This window comes from Carassius gibelio, chromosome B11 (assembly GCF_023724105.1).
Source record: "Carassius gibelio isolate Cgi1373 ecotype wild population from Czech Republic chromosome B11, carGib1.2-hapl.c, whole genome shotgun sequence".
Lineage (NCBI taxonomy): Eukaryota > Metazoa > Chordata > Actinopteri > Cypriniformes > Cyprinidae > Carassius > Carassius gibelio.
The window spans coordinates 7,802,526-7,822,367 of NC_068406.1; the positions used below are offsets into that span (position 1 = coordinate 7,802,526).

General features: G+C 36.4%; 2 protein-coding genes and 1 long non-coding RNA gene across 4 annotated transcripts; 2 read left to right on the top strand and 1 right to left on the bottom strand.

Moving 5' to 3' along the window:
• Positions 1 to 4,223: 4,223 nt before the first annotated feature.
• Positions 4,224 to 7,007, top strand: LOC127968290 (mediator of RNA polymerase II transcription subunit 26-like). Of its 2 annotated transcripts, none has more exons than XM_052569399.1 (3): positions 4,224 to 4,391; positions 5,046 to 5,120; positions 5,476 to 7,005. In XM_052569399.1, the coding sequence occupies exons 1-3, from the start codon at positions 4,320 to 4,322 to the stop codon at positions 6,712 to 6,714; spliced, it is 1,386 nt and encodes a 461-aa protein (XP_052425359.1). In that variant the 5' UTR covers positions 4,224 to 4,319; the 3' UTR covers positions 6,715 to 7,005. The 2 variants fall into 2 exon arrangements, with proteins under 2 accessions (XP_052425359.1, XP_052425358.1); XM_052569398.1 differs by having other exon boundaries at positions 4,226 to 4,391; positions 5,043 to 5,120; positions 5,476 to 7,007.
• Positions 7,008 to 7,033: 26 nt separating this feature from the next.
• Positions 7,034 to 12,981, bottom strand: LOC127968292 (uncharacterized). Its single transcript, XR_008155942.1, has 7 exons — positions 12,841 to 12,981; positions 10,182 to 10,249; positions 9,810 to 9,894; positions 9,599 to 9,727; positions 9,435 to 9,473; positions 8,096 to 8,189; positions 7,034 to 8,025 (listed from the first exon to the last, which is right to left on the bottom strand). It is a non-coding gene; the product is annotated as an uncharacterized LOC127968292 (long non-coding RNA).
• Positions 12,919 to 19,197, top strand: slc35e1 (solute carrier family 35 member E1). The gene is made up of 6 exons (XM_052569400.1): positions 12,919 to 13,312; positions 15,053 to 15,123; positions 15,243 to 15,380; positions 15,468 to 15,593; positions 16,498 to 16,743; positions 16,825 to 19,197. The coding sequence occupies exons 1-6, from the start codon at positions 12,982 to 12,984 to the stop codon at positions 17,038 to 17,040; spliced, it is 1,128 nt and encodes a 375-aa protein (XP_052425360.1). The 5' UTR covers positions 12,919 to 12,981; the 3' UTR covers positions 17,041 to 19,197.
• Positions 19,198 to 19,842: the final 645 nt, after the last annotated feature.

Consider the following 19,842-nt stretch of genomic DNA (forward strand, 5'->3'; position numbering starts at 1 on the left):
AGTTTGTATTTGCTGATCTAGTTTATTTCACAGATCAATGGATTCAAGAAGGAATGTTCAAAATTCAATGTCAGGAGTCGTGTATTGATTATATTGCCAAGTCAAGTTCGCAGGAGTGAATTTAATGGGGAAAAAAAAGCTAAATTATGAAAATAGCTGATAGTTTTGTCTGTTACGGTTGTTGTGACTCATTATACTTAAGTCATTAATTCTAACATTAAAAATGAAATTAACACATTAAATAAGTATTTTTCAATGTCATCTTATAATAAATAATCTGCTCATGCATCAGGCTATGAAATATTATTCGGTCATTACAATTATATTAATCAGTAACTAGACAATCCTGGTTTAGCACTTACAGAATGTTATTGTAGGTACAGATTCACATTACAGATGCACATTACAAACATAACATGTTACAATATAATACGTGTACAGGCAAATAAAACATCTTCGTTTGATTTCTTTCTCTTGGTCTGCATGAATATGTAAGTGCTTCTAAAGATAGAAGACAAAAATGATTTGCATTCTGACTGAATACAGTCTTGGGTTCTTGCCTTGAAATGTGGATGGTGTGTGTGGAGTATTATGCGATGGTTAAGAGGATTTCTTATGACCGTAAACACCCTGTTGTTTGGTCTTGATGAAGGAATACATGCACTTTTCACCTCGCATAAAACAATTTTGCAATATTAGTTTCCCAGGGGAGCAACCTAAAGAAAAGACAACGAAGAACATTTAATGCAAGTGCTTGAGTTTTGTGTACGGTCTTAACCATGTGTAAGAAACTGGATTTTGTCAGATGAGGTACTTTCGCCCATGATGGGATTCAGATCATTTGCTGGTCAGCCAGAATGGCCTCCATCGACTCCTGGACACAGTTTCGAGGATCCAGGGATGGAATCAGGCCTTAGAGGTCCTCTCTGTGATTAGAAACATTAGACTGAACATCATTGTGCTTTAAAAGAACAGCACTCAAATATAAGGCCATCATTTACTCATCTTTTGTTTTGTGTGTGTTTCTCATTAGAAAGAATAACATGAGGATATTTTGAAGAATCTTCATACTGCTCATTTACATAGAAAGCATACAATCACTGGCTCCAAGGACGAAAGGCACCAAACTCAAAGGTGAAAACTTTGCATCAGGTTTGGCACATTATTTTTGTCATTTTCATATTATTGAAATAATATTAATATTTCAGTATGGAATTATTGAATGTTTATTTTTTATGTTTCATTTAAATTTTAGATTAATTATTTAGTCATTTTTAATAGCTTTTGATTTAAAAATAATAATAATAATATTGTTTTTCTTTCAGGTTTAGTTTTATTTCCATTTTAGTTTTTATTTACTTCTAGTTAATATTGTTAGTGCTTCAAAAGGTACTCAGTATTTTTGCTTTAATTGATAACGCTGATTTGACATGTTCACTTGTGCCAGACATAAAAGAAAGAAATTACATGAAAGGCACAACATGGGGATGATTTCCTGGTTTCTGATTTGGCACCCCATCCACTCATTTCTCTGTTAGTAAACTATGAGTCAGATTCTTGATTTTTGGTTTTCATCTGTGGCAGAAAGGCTTTTGTCATTTGTCAAAGCAGAAAAACAGTATGTGTAGATGACTTCTGGACATGTCCAAGTTCTGAATTAACTGCATAAGTAACTGGAGCTGGTTTATGCAAATGTTTGGATAGGAGTTGAGCTAACTGTTGTTTTTGGTGTTTTTTTGTATGAGGTAAAATGTGCTGCATGCTGCCTAGTGTTAAAACATCAATGCAAGCTGCAGGTTTGGGTCCCTTCTTAGGTATATCAAACATTTTGGCGTTTTATTGTCAGCCAGGTGAAATTCAATAGTCTGATTGCACACCACTTCTCAAAAGGTTACACTATTTATAATTCATGTCCTAAACCCAGCGTGGTGTGAGTTATGCAACTGAGGTGTGATACTCTGAGATAAGAGTGTGTTCAAATGCCTCAGCAAGCATCGTGTAACATTAAAAATGGTTTATATAATAACACTTGATAAAAGGACTAGGATTGTGACCAGACAAAACAATATAACCCATTATAAAAAAGGCATTTTTAAACAGGCACATAATTATAATGACATATACTTTGTTTTTACACATTGTGTTGCATCAAGCCGCTTAAACATAAAACCATGTCTGCATTTGTGATCGGTGAAAAAACAAACTACTAGTGCTACTCTACACCACTTAAAACTTGCGTTTGAGTCATCAGTGGCTAATTCTTTAAATATGTAAACGTACTTACTGTGAAGCGCCAGACTGTCCTTGCAAAGTTGGAACTGCCACACTTTACAGAAACAGACACCGGCATTGTAGACTACTCTCACATGAAACAGTCCTCGTCCTCCTAAAATACGCTGCACATCTCGGCAACAGCGAGAATCAGTTACTCCTTTCTTTGCGTGAACATTTGGGTGATGTTATGCAAATCTTCCCACTTCCTGACATAGACATGTGGGGGCATGTTTGAATGAGCAGTTTTAACGGGGTGTGGACGAGTAAACTTTTATAAAGGGCCCTGTGATACACCCGGCACAATGCGACGCAAGGTGCAGCACAAGTGTGTTTGCTAGTTTCAGTCCGGCGCTGTTCGCATTTTCCCGTCCAGCACCACGTCATTTAATTATATACGTTTAATAAATAATAACGTGCATACACGCTGCTTATTAATGCATAGGGCCCGGGATCTTGTGCAGCGCCCCTGATCACAGGTACAAGCTACTAACAAGGTGCATCATCAATGATCAAATTGAACATTTGCAAATTAATTAATGTGATGTATGTACTGCTAGGCATCTTTTTTTTCCTCTTTTTGTGAAATTTAGATGGAAAATGTGTACCTTTATGAGTCAATTATCAAAAGTTGCGTAACCCTTTAACTGTCCCCCCCATTTTTGAACATAGACGCTTTTGATTACAGACCAAAGGTTGGTCTCTTTTTAAAGAAGACAATCTGCAGATTATTGCAGAATTGAAATCATTTCAAAAAATGAAAGCATAAAAAAGTTATAGAAGTTTACACTTACTATAGTGAAAATTACTGTACTATTTTTATTATTTTATATAAAATACATATTATATAAAATATGTTTTAATCAAACATTGCTATAAAATTAAAGCCATATGTCTAAATAAGTTGTGTTAAAAATTAGAATTTGATATTAAAAAAATGCTAATTTGTTTAGGCGTTATACCACAAACAGCCACCGGGTGCCATTCAAACTCCATTGAATTTTTTGGATGCATTTTTCTGTCCACCAAATATGGAATCTTGAGACTCATCAGACCTTTCCAACGATATGTATTTTGTCAAGATTATGAAAAGTTTCGATTCTAAAAGACCATGATATATTTGGAATATGACAAAAATGTATTGCTTGGTGCTTTTGGGAAAAAAAGTTGCTAGGGTAGTCTTAAAAGTTGCTAAGTTTAGCAAGAAAATTGCTAAATTGTGATCATTGTAGCCAATCACAGTCATGTGTAGAGTAGATGAACACAATGACCAATCAGCACTGTGAGAATCCGCTCAACATCGCTCAAATGTTAGCGGGAAATGAACATATCGAATGGTATCGCAGTCAGTAATTTTAACACTAGCTCAAGTAAGGGATAATGCACTGCTAGGTGTGTATTAAAATATTTTATTACCAGACGTGGAGTGTGTGTGTGCATCAATTAAAGCAGTGCATTAATATAAAACATTGATTGAATTTACTTGATGCCTGTGCATTAAACTGTTTTAATGCATATCTGCCAGCTAATCAGAATCTGGTACTCAGACAGACCATGGTATAAGTGCTTATAAATGCGCACAAAGATAGTTGATTAACAAAGATAGAGGAAGTTTAGTTGTTGAACGTTGTGTGATTTGTCCCAACTGCACAGTAGAACTGTGTCAATGGGCAGAAACAAAACATTTGAACTTGTTGAAACAGATACAAAGACCACGGAGTTACAATATGTCCAAAAATGAACTTCTGTGTAGTCTGTGAGTTCATAAAAATGGTATGTGTATAACCCTAAAAACTGCTGAAGCGTAGTTTCTTGGATTCACATGTGGTTGTAATTCTCTGAAAGCCTATGTGAAAACAGGATTGCACCTGTAGGACCCTTTTAGAGACGATTTGTTCGTTTGACCGCATGCATGGACACGGATAGCTGAGCTCATATGGGGCTGGCAGTAAAGTGGTTTCATATGAGAGACGTGTGCATGTCTGAAGAGTTGTGTAAGTATGTGTTCCTGATGCAGCGAGTCTTTCAGTGGATGTTTTTCAAAGACAATGAAAAGAGCTTCGTCAAGACCTCATCAACTCAAAGAGCAGCTCCTTCAGGCCATCGATGGTCAAGATAGTGTGAGTAAAAGCTGAGTTATAGACCAAAGTAATGACTACAGTCTTTTGTGGTTTTGTACTTATGCTGTGTGTACATCATTAGCAGTTACTATCACTTCAATAAATTATTAAATGTAACTATATTTTAATTTATATCCATTCTTTCAGCACTTTATGTGCTTGCTTTGAATTGAGAATATTAGGAAAGCAATATTTTGACTGTATTATTATGTATTCTTGATCATTTTTTTTGTATTATTAATATCCGTTTTGCCTTTGTCTATGTAATATATATCCCATAATCGAGAATTTTTCATTCCTTAATTTGTCTTTTTAATCTACTGGTTTGCTCAGTCCCACAGTGGTGAGGTTCATTTTTATTATTCAACTCCCTAGGGACGTTTTTTTCACAGATTTTTATTGGAATGAGTATGCAAGCATGTCAGATTTGCATTTGCAAGCCCAACTGTTGATCTGAAAGAGTCACTGCTGCAGGTGCACATGTGAGAGCAGATTCAAATACACGAGGCCCATCTACTTTCATGAGTATGACCAGCCTCAGAAAAAGAGACAGGAAGTGACTCTCTGAGCATTCACCGTTGTAGATTTTTTAATGCACAGAGAATAATATGAAAGCATGGAAGTGACATGAGCTTAACTTCTACCTGTCAGCAGATACAGAACACAATGGCTGTGCTGGATGTGATTTGCTGCCTGGAAAAATACCCCATGACTAAAGAGGTTTTAGTGGTAAGATACTAACTAAACCATATTTACATTAAATTTATCCCAATAACTGTGTTATAGTGTAACACTGAAAATGTGAATTACAAGGATGGTTCAGCTAAAAAGAAAAAGCGTAATTTACTCACCCTCAAGTTGTTTCAAACCTGTTTGAGTTTCTTTCTTCTGCTGAATGCAAAAGAAGAAACTTGGAAGAGTGTTGATTCCCATTGACTTCCATAGAATGAAAATAAAAATACATACACGCACGCACACACACACACACACTGGGCAGCTTCTGTTTAATGCATTAATTTATATAAAATAAAATATTTAAAAAAATACAAAAAGAAAGAAATTATTTGTTTTTGTTGTATTTTAGGAAACCAGGCTTGGAAAGTTGATCAATGATGTCAGAAAAAGGATCACCGATGAAGATCTTGTTAAACGTTTAAAAAATCTTATAAGACGTTGGCAGGGGCTGGTTGAAGTACACGAAGTCACAGCCAAAGAGCTCTCTAGTTTTGCAGACAATTTGACTTCCGCTGAATGCATTCCTGGGTCAACACAAACCCTTCCTGAAAATGACAGCAGAACTCTTTTTCACAGTACCACGGGTGAGAGGACTGGTTCTGTACCAGATAAAACCATTAAATATCCAAACAGTTTTAGAAAGAGTAAAATACCCGTCCGTGCAATCAAACCATATTCCTCGTCCATTCCTCAGTCCACAAGCTGGAGAACATCTCTGTCCAGTCATCATTCCCTAAATACCATTATCAAAGACCAGCACAAGTCGGAAAGAAACACCGCCTCTGTCAGTCACAGCAACGAAAAGCACTTTTTGGTGGCCAAGGAACCAGCACAATCCACTTCCATTACCTCTGATCTACCAAATCCATCCATCCAGGATTCATCCATAAAGCTACAACAGCCTTCAGACCTCCTCAACATACTCAAACCTGCCTCACTAAACAGTGATCTCGATGAGGTCTCCAGCACAGTGACAGACACAAACATAAAGGGCTGTGAGGAAAAGATGAGGAAGAAACAGCAAAACAGTCACACCGTCAAACTCGGTGGAGAGGACGGTACCAAAGCGGCACACCTGCAAGCGGGCAAACTAGCATACGGCACTCATTCTCAACAAATCAAACCTGTATCAAGCATAACATTTACAGAAGAATGCCAGAGATCAACAGGAAGTGGAATCCAGGATTTGAAAAACAGCCTTCGATCCTTCCAACAGACAAACTGGAGAGAGATGCCTCAAAGTAAGATGATTCAGAACAGCTTACTGATTTCAGAGAAGTCAACGATGAGCTTTTCTGTGGGTGAGAGCATCAAGCAACAGATAAAGAAGAACTCCAAGGAGTGCAGAACACCTCATGGGTTTATACCAGCGTTCCCTGTGACAGACCTTCCAGGGGTCAGCCGAGAGGTCACCGAGCAAGACCTCGTCAGGTTACGGAGTCAGCGATGGCATGGTGTGAATGGCTGTTACGATGACCAGAATATCTGGTACGACTGGACTCAGTCCATCACTCTGGATCCATACGGGGATGGGAGGAAATTTAACATTATGCCTTATGTGTGCATAGATTACAGACAGAGTTTTTAGAGGCATGTTGTGGATTCACAACCATGTCCTGTGTGTTTTTGTTCTGCTTCTCTGTTCTTCGTGCTCCATTGCACTGGTGTGGCAAAATAATTATTAGTATAGTAGTTTGAAAGCAATGAGACAATAACTTCATTGTCAGCAAGAAATCTAAAATGAACATATAAAACCACCATGTACATTAGTCAAAAGTTTGCAATTAATATTTATTTTCACCAAAGCTGCATTTATTTAATCCAAAATACAGTGAAAACAGTAATACTGCTAAATATATAATTACAAATAACTACTTCCTGTTGTAATGTTCCAGTCTTCAGTCACATTAGCTTTCAGAAATCATTCTAATATGCTGATATCCTGCTCAGTTATTATCAGTTACTACTGGTGCTCAATTGTTAGTAATGATTAATAATTATTATCAATGTAGAAAAGTTTTTTTTCTGCTTAATTTTTTTGTGTGTGGAATCCACAATAGATTTTTTTTTTGACAATACTTTGCTTAACAGAAAGTTAAATTAAAAGCATTTATTTGAAACAGACATCCTTTGTAACATTATAAATGTATTTACTGTCACTTTTCATCAGTTGAATGTGACTTTGTTGAATGAAAGAATCAATTTAGATTTTAGTCGATAAATTCAAAAATCAGTAATCGCAGTGTATTTGCAAACATTACTAACGGCTTACATTCTAGTTTTGAAAAGAGAAGAGAGAAGAAAAACGAGAGGAACGATGAGATAAGATGGCATGATAATAAAGCAGTCACTGTTTTCGTTTTTGGTCAGCGTGATTACTGATTGGCCGATTTTTGCAGTGTGGGCGGTCCTTGTGAGTGGGTGAGAGCAAGCTGTTGCTAGTATGAGAAAATGACCTTTGGCTGTGATAAAAAAAATGGGGGAGTTTCCATGGTAACCCAGTGGCCCACAAAACTTTTTGCAACAAGGGGTCGAGTTTCGAGACAGCTAAACCTCAATGTAATGACCCAGAAACAGTTGAACACACACACTGCACAGAATATAACTAAAAGACATGTACTAGACCATGAGCTGCAGAAAATAGAACATAATACACTACTGTTAGAGAATCTCCAGGCTAAAAATCTGTGTGAATTCCTCTGCCATATGCAATTTTGAGATCTTTAAAGGAAACAGGAATTGAGGAATTGTTATTTATTTCAAAGAGACACAAATCCTTCAAGCATTAGAGACTGAGCACAGAATAAAATAATAACCAGAAGAGCAGATTGTGTCTTAAGCCTCCAGCGAGGTGCTGCTGTCAGGGGTTTTCACTCAGAGATTCATCTTCATGCTGGTCCTGCAAATGTGATGCATCTGTAGTTTAATGGGTAAATCAGAATAAGAAAGAGCTCTTCTGTGTTCCTTACACTCTTCATCATAATGTACTGACAGAGTTCTTCATGGGTCAAAGGTCGATCCACCTCATCTATCAGAGAAGTGTCCTCTGCCTCATAGTCATGTCTGAATCAGGCACAATAAGACCAGAAGCACGTATTAAAGTGACATTTTTTTCACATATTATGTGTTATATCTCCATATCTTGTGCCTGTGTGGCTTAATAAGTGAGATGCTGCTCTTAGTAATGGGTGACTGAGCGATCGTTTCATGTGTCTGAACGTCTGGTTTCTGACCCAGAAAGAAAAGAAGCAACCACTTCCAGGTCAGAGCTGTCAGCATGTGAGATTTACATAAAATGCACACTTCTGGTCAAAGGTTTGGAAATTTTCTAATGGTTTCAAATACTCTAAAAAAACTACAGCAAAAACAGCAATATTGTGAAATATTATTACGATTTCAAATGACTTTTTTCATTCCGCAGATGCGCTGTTTGCTTTCAAACCAAAACGTAAATACACATTAAAAAACGTATCCTTGTGGTGCGGCTGACACAGAAGAGCGTATGCCATCTGTGTACAGCTCAGATTTGCCAGAATGACAAACAAACGCTACGCTGATCAAAATGCATCTGTTTGGTTTTTATTATCATGTCTGTTGTGCTGAAATCATGCATTTTAACCATATTAGTTGATCACATCTGAGGCACGCACACAGAAAGCAGCTGTCACACGACATGTGAGTAACTAAACATAGCTCTCTTTCATCTCTTATTGCACTTGAACCATCAAGTACACACAAGTTTATGCTAAAAACACAAATGCATTACAAATACAGTCTGTTACCGGTCTGTGAAGGTAGACAGCCAGGAAAGAAATCACATGCTTATATTAGATTTGTGTGGCAGCAGTGTAATATACATTAAATAAATCAATACTACTCTCTTGTCTCCTCAGAGGCTGTATATCCCCTTTCTACATCACAGCGGGGAGCGAAATCTGAGCGGCTCATTTTTCACAAGCTTGCAGAGAAAGGCTTACCAAAAAAAAAATTACAAATACTGGGTTGTTCTTTTCCAAGTTTTTGGGGTTGGTAGATGCGAGCCAATTATGGCACTTATACAGAGAAAAATTCAGATTTTCATGATGTGCCACATTTAAATGTTTACTGGAGTGAATGGAGTCTTCTCAGTACCTTAGATTTAATGAAGGCTTGAATGATGAGCAGTTCACCTGGCCTGGGTTGGCATAAGCTTTTGCTTATAATTTTCAGTGTTGTTATTGTTAACTAAAATGATTCAAATCTGTTCCTGTTCATTAAAATATAATATTTAAAAAAGCTTAAACATAAATGAGAAACATTGACACTGACCTGTTGGATCTCCTCTCTCAGACTCTCAGCTTCTGCATTCTGTTCATTCACATAGTTAAACAGAGCAAAGTTACTTTCTTCAACTGTTAAAAAAAAACACAATCAGTCGTAGCATGACACACTGCAATCTTTTGTTAACACGAAACAGAAAACACAAAGCTCACCCTGAATGAATCTTGTAAGCAGCTTCCCCAAATGCTCTTCTCCAGTCATTTCTTGAATCTGCTGGAAAGCCTTCTTCAGAGAGTCAGGTGTCTCTTCTCCACCATCTGCCTTCCTCTGCTCCTTCATCTCTGCCAGCAGAACACTTTGTTAACTTCTCAGCTAGACTACATTTTGATTTATGATCAGTCATTGCAATTACTGCTCTCTGACCCTGTCTGCGTCTGGTTCTTTTCCCGTTCTCCATGGAGGCTCTCTCTTCTCCTTTATCATGGATGTTTTGGTCTGAGCATCCACTCTGAAATGCATTGCACACAGATAACTAAAACTTCAAATGTTTATAAGACTTAATGAGAAGAGCTATTTATAATACCATGATAACTGATAACACTGCATGAACTTTGTGGAGTGTAAATCCCATTTCATGTTGTCCAACACATGATTTTATGCAGTGTTTACACACTTTTTATTAATACATTTCAATTCAACCCTAGTTTCATGGCCTGGAAATCTTGGCAAAATGTGCTGATATTTCCAGGTTTTTTTGTGATTGTGGCAACACTGACAAATCTCAAAGTATCTCACTTCGCATCATAAGCTGTGGCTGATTTGTCGACAACTTCAGCAATATCCTTACAAATCTCTTGAAGTACCTGAAAGAAAGACATAAGCACTTGTTTTAAAGGAATGGATTCCCCCCAAAATGAAAAACTGCTGAAAACTGACTCAACTTCCTCAATCAGGATAAAGTTTATTTCTTCATCAAACCAGATTTAGAGAAATTTAGCATTACATGCTACGATCCTCTGTAGTGAATGGGTGCCGTCAGAATGAGAGTCTGAACAGCTGATAAAAACAAGAGTGGATGGACTTTTTCACTTAATGATTTTGGCTAGAAGTGATGGTTTAAAGCTAAAAGGTCTTTATGATGGTTTATTACTTACAAACACATAGCTTTTTACTTTACAAGATGCTAACTAGAGTCATGTGGTTGACTTGTGATGTTTTTATAAACTGTTTGGATTCTCATTCTGACGGCACCCATTCAGTTCAGTGGATCCATTGCTGAGCAAGGAATGTGAGGCCAAATTTCTCCAAATCTGTTCCGATGAAGTATCAAACTCATTATACACAACACTCCAGAGCTGCCCGGAATCCACAACCTTCTCCAGTTTGTGATACAGCTGCTGGAATCGGGAATACTGCTTGTGTAATAGCTCAATATCTTTCCTGAGCTTTCTGTTTATCTTCATCTGTTCATTAAAGTGAACATGTAATATAAAATTAAAGTAAGATAAAATAAATAAATAAATAATTGCCATGATATTTTACACACACACACTCTCTCTCTCTCTCTCACACACACACACACACATACATATACATATATATATATATATATATATATATATATATATATATATATATATATATATATATACACACACACACACACATAAGGTGTTTTTTTTTTTTTGAGCAACTGGGATGGTATCCCCTCTGACTGCATACTCTGCGTATAGGGAGCGGCGGTACTGGTTGTTAGCAACAGTATCTAAGAACAATAATGGTCAGCGGGAGGTGCATCTTTCAAACACGACCCTGTGGAGGGAAAATTCGGTTCAATTCAGTTCGAGTTAATTTGTGTTGCGCTTTTCACGACACAAATCATTGCAGAGCAGCTTTACAGTCCAGTGTCTTTAAAAGCCAAGTTTCTACATTCTATTTATTAGTAGCTTGTCAGTGGTGATCTCAAGCATGAGTGTAAAAATCATGCAGTTAATGGCATGTAATCAAACTTGTGTGATTCCTAGTACCAGAAAAGAGTGACATTCATCTCTGTTTTCTTTCTTTTTAAACATTTTAATGTATCAGGAGTCACACAAAAATGAACAATAACAATAATACAAATAAATAATAATAATAAATATTTGACAATTTACATTTTCAGTATATTAGCCTATGTTTACAAGGACACTGTGTCCTCACAGATCACATGGCTTAAAAAACATACTAAAATGTTTTGTTTGAAAGCTTTCTGATGGGTCAGATTTAGGGGTAGGGGTAGTGTGGGGGGTGGCAGAAAATGACAGATGCAGTCTATGGAAGACATCGTATTAAAGAGTAAAAAAAAAAAAGTTAATTTCCAGTTTATATCTCACAGGTCAGACTTTTCTTTCACTTGCAATTTCACGTTTATAGGCCATCTAACTGTTCTGAAGAAAAATCTGAACTGCATGCCCTAAACTCGGAATTGTGAGTTACAAAATAATTATATATGTTTAAATCATCTATGTAAAATATAGGTTTATAATATGATTTCATACATTATTTCCCGTATGATTTGCATAGGTTTATATCTTATTTAGACCTACTGTTTACCTCAAATCCAGGTTTTTCCTTTTTTTTAATGCGATGTCTTCAGATCAACTTTTATTGGAGGAGACTTTTTGAAGTGGAGTAAATAAAAAATTTAGATAAGAAGCAAATACTGTGCACTTAAGGTATTTTGCTCTGCAGGGAGGTAGATCTCCAGGACCAGGGTTGGCACCGCTCTTATTATATTCACTTCAAATCAACAAGAATGTCCCTGAAGTGCCTCGATGTCTCCTGTAGATGGCGGAAGTTACTAGATTTAAAAAATCTAAACACCCTGTTGTGTTGTATGCGACTTACTTTTTATAATCTTTATATAGTATTAGGGTCTAAATAATTAAGATTATTATTTTATATTATATATTTTGTATTCACCGGGGCTCTTAAAGGGACTTGGTGATAGGAAAAAAGCTATTAGGTGGGAGAAAAAAAGACTTTTGTGAAAACCCTAACAAATATGTTGTGTTCCCGTGAGAAATTATCAGTTTGCTGGGAAACCTTTTGTGATGGAGAAAAGAGAAGGGGTTAAAACAAAACAAAACCAAATAAATTAATTAATGAATTAATACTGTAATTTTGCAAGAGAACAGGTTCTGTCCCCTAACGAACTATACATTTATTTATTTATTTATTAAAAACAGGATCTAACTTTACAGTTTAACACAAAATTAATAACTGCAGTTACTTTATAACTATAATGAATTAGACTGGATCTCCTTCAGACAGCGTAAGCTTTCAGAATTCAGAAATAACTTATGTTTTTAATAACTGTGGTGGCAAAATACTTAGCGTTGCGCCATTAAATTGATTTTCAACGTAACTGTGTTTACGTAATGACGTGAACCCGATCTGAACACAAACAGCACACCTTTCTCCTGAATCTGAACTCTCTCAGCTGGTCACCATGGTGATTTCTATGGGGGCGTGGCCTCGCAGCGTCACGTGACTCTTCCTCCAGCGACTCCTCCAGTGTCGCTGGTCGCGTCGACTCGCGACTCTGCGCTGAAAGATGGCCGCGGTGGAGCAGCGTCCGCCGGCGCGGGAGGGAATCCGGATCGCGGTGCTGTGTCTGTTCTGGTACACCGTCAGCTCTGGCGGCAACGTGATAAATAAAATCATCCTCAACAGCTTCCCCTATCCCGTCACGGTGTCTCTCTTTCATATAGTCTCCATCATCGTGTTTCTCCCGCCGCTGCTGCGAGCCTGGGGCGTCCCGCGGACGGAGTTACCGGCCCGCTACTACCGCTGGTTCATTCTGCCGCTCGCCTTCGGGAAGTACTTTGCCTCGGTCTCGGCCCATTTCAGCATATGGAAGGTCCCGGTGTCGTACGCGCACACGGGTGAGTATCTGGACCCTCTCGGTTTAGCCACTTTATGTTATAGGCCTTTTCTTCGAGACCCAGCCTGCTTGAATATGTTCGGTTTAGTTCGGCTCGGTTTAGCTCGGTTCAGCTCGTCTAATCGAGTTTGAATCGCCGAAGGTTATTCATTTATAATGATCGTTATCGTCTGTCGTTAGCCACAAATCTCAGCTGTGAATTCAAACTGCGTTTCCCATTTAAACTTCCACTTTAAGCCAAACATTAGGAAACAAATCGTAATCTGGATTTAATGACTCACTCGGGTCATTTTTCTACGTACGAGTTTTGATAACACTACACTTTTTTTTAACGAAGTACGTCACTTCCGCACTCCTAATAATACTGCCACATCATCCACCTGCGTGGCTGCAACGCAGAGACAGTCTCGTTTGGGAAGCTCAAGATCCTTTTGTTTACGTTATTGTCAAAGCCCTTATTTTTATCATCAGGGTATCTTCCAAATGTACAATCATAGAATAAGAATAGTAGAACTGTAAATAAAGACATATTTTTTTTTCTTACAAACGTTATTTATTTTTATTTTTAAAGCATGAAAGATAAGTTAGGAATTAGTAGTAAATTATTATTTGAAGAGTCACACAGTGACAGTGGTGTCCTTACAATGTGACTTTATTCTTATTTAAAACTGTTTTAAGCAGTATATGTCATGTATTATCCAGAATTTTTTAATGAGCTCTTTATAGTTGTAATTTTTAACTAATTGACTTGTGTTGGCCATCAGTTTTATAATCAGTTTAATTAAACTTGAATCATAATTTGAACGAACATGGGCAGATAGTATTGAATTGTAATTCCTCAAACCTGGGACTACTTCAGAGACGTGCAGAAACTACAAAACACTCTTTTTTTTTTCTCACTGCAGTATAATTTAAATCAAATATAATTATTATGGTATAATAGATAAAAATACGCTTTCATTTGTGTTCAAACGAAGTCATCAAACACCAGGAAATAATACTACTTTCAAGCGAACCAAAAAAACCTTCCAAGTCAAACACAAGTCTGAAACATTACACAGAAATAGCCTTAAACCCAAATAACTCAATAATGTGATGACTAATTTTCACTTATTTATAATAGTCGGTGGTTTATCAATGGTTAAGATGCAAAATCATTCATTATGACACTCTACAGACTTGCCTTCTGCTCACTGATCTATATATATTATAGATATTTAAATGATACCAGTGTTACAGATCAGCAACTTGTGTATCATAAAGAGTTCCCACCTGCAAGTAAGACTTGGTTGTTCATACACTATATCGAGGTTGTACGATATATCAATATTTTCTTTATAAGTGATTCGATATGAGACAATACGGTTTATATCGATATACAGTTTAATACGAGCGCATCTGAAAATATCGCGAGGACACAGACTGAGCTGCTGCGGAGAATCCAATTTGTTCTTAACATGTGACAATCATCATATTAAGACCTTAAAAAAACTGGTAAGAGATAGTTTATAGTTTAGTTTCGCAGTTAATCCAAATGCAAAAATGAAAATGCCCCTATGTCTGATGCAGTTGAGTTTGTTCGGACAGAATCAGCGAGGAGAGTGTGAGCGTTGTTTTTGAGGATTTGACTGAGATGTGACTGCACCTGGTGTCTGAAACGGACAGACATGTGGTGACACTAAAGGCTGATGTTATTAAATGAGTGAATGCATGTCTTCTTCTCTTCATTCCCTCATCCTAGTGAAGGCCACCATGCCCATCTGGGTGGTTCTGCTGTCACGGATTATCATGAAAGAGAAGCAAACCACAAAGGTCTGTCTTCATCTGAACACAGTTAGAAATAAGTCATGTATTTACTGAATTCATACAGTCACTGATTGCTTATTGCTTGAATTGTTTGTTTGATGGCTTTGGCGGTTCTTTTTGAACAGGTGTATGTGTCTCTGATTCCCATCATTGGAGGTGTCCTGTTGGCCACGGTCACTGAACTGTCCTTTGACGCCTCTGGATTGATCAGCGCTCTGGCAGCGACGCTCTGCTTCTCTTTACAGAACATCTTCTCCAAAAAGGTTCATATTTCTATTAGGTGATTTCTGTAGGTTAGGAAAAGTCTGAAATGGCTTCTTGTATGAAATGATTTTTTGTTGTTGTTTTAGGTCTTGCGGGACACAAGGATTCACCACCTCCAGTTACTGAAGATCCTGGGCTTCAATGCACTTATGTTTATGCTGCCCACGTGGATTTTAGTGGACCTCTCTTCTTTCCTGATGGAGGGAGACCTGGTAAATAGGGTTTTAATGATTTTATAGGAATAATATTATCTTGTTTATCTTTAAATAAGGCCAGTTCATCTGTTGTAGCTAAATAAAAAAAAAAAAATTTAGATGAAGAATTTTGGCACTGTTATGTTGTTTTTGTCCTCCCCAATGTAATGTAATGAAATTACAATGGGTTCTGTTTGGACATGATGAATTAGTTTAATTATTTTTATTCATAAGTGTGTGTGCATATTTCTAGATGTGTACACACACGTGTATTTGTGTGCAGTGCATGTAATATATCTACTAATGTTCTGCATTTTAGTTATCCAAAAGGTATTTACAAGGTATATTACACTGGCATTTAAAAATGAATGTTTTTTTTTATTTTGCAATAAATTTATCAAAAGTGTCAGTAAAGACTGACTTATTTATATTTTTCAAAGAAACCATTCTTTTGAACTTTTTATTCGCCAAACACCAAAAACAGTGCCATGTTATACTCAAAAATATTAAGCAGCAAAATGGTTTTTAACATTAATAATCAGAAATGTTTCTTGAGCATCAGATCAGCATATTAGACTGATTTCTGAAGGATCGTGTGACACTGAAGACTGGAGGAATGATGCTGAAAATATAGCTTTGCATCACCAGAAAAAATTACATTTTAAAATGTATTCAAATAGAAACCAGCTGTTTTAAATTGTAATAATATTTCACAATATTACTGTTTTTACTGCATTTTTCATCAAATAAATGCAGTTTTTGTGAGCATAATAGACTTCCTTAAATCCCTTTTTTTTTTTCTTTTTTTTTTTACTCAATGGTAATTTTAATGGTAGTGTACATTCGTTCTTATGAAGTTATTATGACTCTGGAATATTTTAAACCGGTTTCATATGATTTAACCCAACTCTTTCCTCTACAGTCCGAGGTTTCCAACTGGACAGGGACGATCGTGCTGCTCCTCATTAGTGGTCTCTGCAACTTTGCACAGAACATGATCGCTTTCAGTGTGCTGAACCTAGTCAGCCCACTCAGTTACGCCGTGGCCAACGCAACAAAGAGGATCATGGTCATCAGTATATCCCTACTGATGCTCAGGAACCCAGTCAACACCGCCAACATAATCGGCATGATGACCGCAATACTAGGCGTCTTCCTCTATAATAAGGTAATCGCACATGTATTGAATTTTCTGTTTCAACCACAAAAGAGGAATCCAATTTTGAAATACCATTGCTTTTCTCACCAGGCGAAATACGATTCCAACCAGGAGGCCAAGAAGAAACTGCTGCCAGTTTCAGCACAGGATATGGTTTCATTCGACAAGCCCCAGTCCAACGGCTCCGGGCCCTTCGCTCACAGCTCAGACTTTCAGCACGGTCGGAGCACAGTGCTCACCGATCACTTTCAGTACAGCCGGCAGGCCTACACAACCAATTACAGCTCCAAGCAGTATGTTGTGTGAGCCGAACACTTTGGAGCACTGAAGAGACTTTGTAGTTTCAGAGGAGACGGGTGAATCTTTCATACGGACGAGGAAGTGTCGGAATGACTGGAAAAGGAATGTTTACTCACAAAATCCTACTGCTTTTTTTTTTTTTCTTTACAGGCTTATTTATTTCATTACAAACCCTGTTTTGGTTGTTTTTCTATTTAGTTCATGAGGAAATTCTCAGTGGCATGAGCAGATTATTATAGGAAGGTGCTGGGATTTTTTTGGATCAAGGTTTTTTTTTTGCACAGGGTGCATTTCAATGCAGATTAGAATGTAATATGTCTTGAATATGTCTAATATGAGTGAGAGACAAACAGCGAGACCTCTGTCATTTAACATACACTGGGTCACTACAAATACAAATGCATCAGGGTATTAGTCAATGTTCTGGGTTTGCCTTTTATTTGTAAATATTTTATTTATTTTTATAGAGGACGGTGTATTGGTTGACCATATCATGAATTGAAAACACCCCTTTTTTCTTTCTTTTTTGTCTAATATCTGTGAAGGAATCACTTTTTTCATTCTGAGGGTGTTAAATCGGACGGGTCACTGTTCAAGATCACTTGAATCGTGGTTCATGCATTCATATGTATGATTATCATATTTTTTGTATTTTTATTTTCTTTTTATTGACATGCAGATGGAAATTACCATACAATGCCCATAACTTATGGGTCAGTTTAATATGAAATGTCTGGGAAGGGAAGATGGAGGTTTCATAAAGCAGTTTATTTAATTTTTTTTGTTTTCTGGAAATTGACATTCTGTAAGTTTAAATTTGCCTTGGTCCCTCAAAATAAAAGGTTTGAGGACATTGTTTCAGAACTGTTGATTCTTTGACACTGAACTCCATGAGAATGGTTTTGATAAAAGGTGCAATGTTCCTTTCAATCAGGACATTTTAGGGTGTAAGAATCTGTGTACTAATTTTTTTGAAGAAAATGTAATACAAATTTGTTAAATGGTGCAAACTAGCCAAAAAAAATTCTGAAAGGTTTGTGGAAGGAGACCTGCGGCTTGGAGCCTATTCTAGATGTTACTGACCAGTTACCTTCTTCGGTCCCTAATTTATGCCAGTTTTAGCAAAACGTGTGAGGTGAGAGATTCGTTTAATATTTGTAAGCTAGCTGCTTTTTTTCTCTCTCTTTATTCTTTTTTATTTTAGAAGTGTCTTGCTGCTGGAAAGTTAGACACTTTTTTTTTTGTTTTTGGCAAAAAGCATGCATGTGTTTGCATAAATCTGCAATGAGAAAAGTAAAAAGTAAATATTTTAAGTGTTTTAAATAGCATCATGACATATTTCATGTTGTGTATTTAGAAAGACTCTGTCTTCATGTCTCTCTGTATATTGTGAATTTATTGGATCGGTTCAGGCAGATGAAGATGAAGTGGTTCATTAACTGAGCAGCCATGAAGGAAGGCTCTGGGTGTGCTCTCTTCTACTACCTGTTTTTCAGCGGTTGAAGCATTTTGTTCTCACTTTGTGACCTCACTAGTGTGCCGATTTGCTTCTCAGTGCTGATTTCTTCTCCCTGATTCTTACTGCTTTTAGGTGACTGGTTCTGATCTGTACAAGAATCATTGGGCTGATGTAGCACATTCATTAACAACACATTGTGTTTAAGCACTGGAGTCCCAATGCATCCAAATGAGAAACATTTTAAAGCATTTTTTTGTTTTGTTGTTGTATTACACAGTAAGTAATTGTAAACTGAGCCTAGACCCCTAAACCCTGAACTCAGCTCAACAGTACAAATATTGCAGTGATTTTTCCTTCCCATTCAGAAACTCATGCACTACTGTAGTACTTGATGTTTTTTATTTTAGTTGTTGTTGTTTCTCCAGCTTCAGTATCTTCAAGCTCTTAGACCCCCTGGATGATCGATGTGTGTCTCTGTAATCTGACAGTCATGTTAACTGGGTTTCTTCGTTTGTTTTTCTATGGTGTGGAAATGCATCGTCACACTCTCGGTGTTGAGATTGTATTACTTTCAGCCAGTGTTTATATATCATTTGATTTTGAAGTTGCCTTGGTACGGTTAATGTTGCATTATTTTCTTGTCAACTTAAAGTTATAAGATGACTTATTTGAAAATGTGAAAATAAAGATGAATTGAGAAAGTCTGGATGCACTCTTTGTTTAGGTCTGCAAAATTCAATTTAAGATCTTAACATGTCTTGTTCCTAGGCATACGCTTGTGAACCTCACGGTAGGGAGAAAATAACATTGACCCTTTCATTGTTAAGAATAGCTCATTACAGTTTAAAACCAAAATAATAAAAAATAATTATAAATTCTTAGTTCGAAGTTAACAATTCTCAAATTTAGTTCTACAATGTATGTGTAAAAGTGAACATGGGAAAAGGGTTCAAGCTACTTTACACAGGCTAACTCCTTTATATATATATATATATATATATATATATATATATATATATATATATAATAAACAAATAAAAATAATTATTTAGTAGTGTTATTTTTAGGGTGATTTTTATATATATATATATATATATATATATATATATATATATATATATAAATAAATAATTTAGTAGTGTTATTTTTAGGGTGATTTATATATATATATATATATATATATATATATATATATATATATATATATAACTACTAAATAATTATTTAAGATATAAAGATACAAGATATAAACTGAATCCTCGTCTACAATTCTGTGAATTTGTATATAAAAAAAAATCATAAAGGTACTTTTTTTTTTCTCTTCACCAAACTTAGTCCTTAATGTAGGC

Excerpts from the sequence above, each read along its gene's own strand:
- LOC127968290 (XM_052569398.1), top strand. The coding sequence starts at position 4,320 with ATGAAAAGAGCTTCGTCAAGACCTCATCAACTCAAAGAGCAGCTCCTT. Across the intron at positions 4,392-5,042 it reads CCATCGATGGTCAAGATAGT|CAGATACAGAACACAATGGC; the intron begins GTGAGTAAAAGC and ends TCTACCTGTCAG. Across the intron at positions 5,121-5,475 it reads TGACTAAAGAGGTTTTAGTG|GAAACCAGGCTTGGAAAGTT; the intron begins GTAAGATACTAA and ends GTTGTATTTTAG.
- slc35e1 (XM_052569400.1), top strand. The coding sequence starts at position 12,982 with ATGGCCGCGGTGGAGCAGCGTCCGCCGGCGCGGGAGGGAATCCGGATC. Across the intron at positions 15,594-16,497 it reads TCCTGATGGAGGGAGACCTG|TCCGAGGTTTCCAACTGGAC; the intron begins GTAAATAGGGTT and ends TTTCCTCTACAG. Across the intron at positions 16,744-16,824 it reads GCGTCTTCCTCTATAATAAG|GCGAAATACGATTCCAACCA; the intron begins GTAATCGCACAT and ends TTTTCTCACCAG.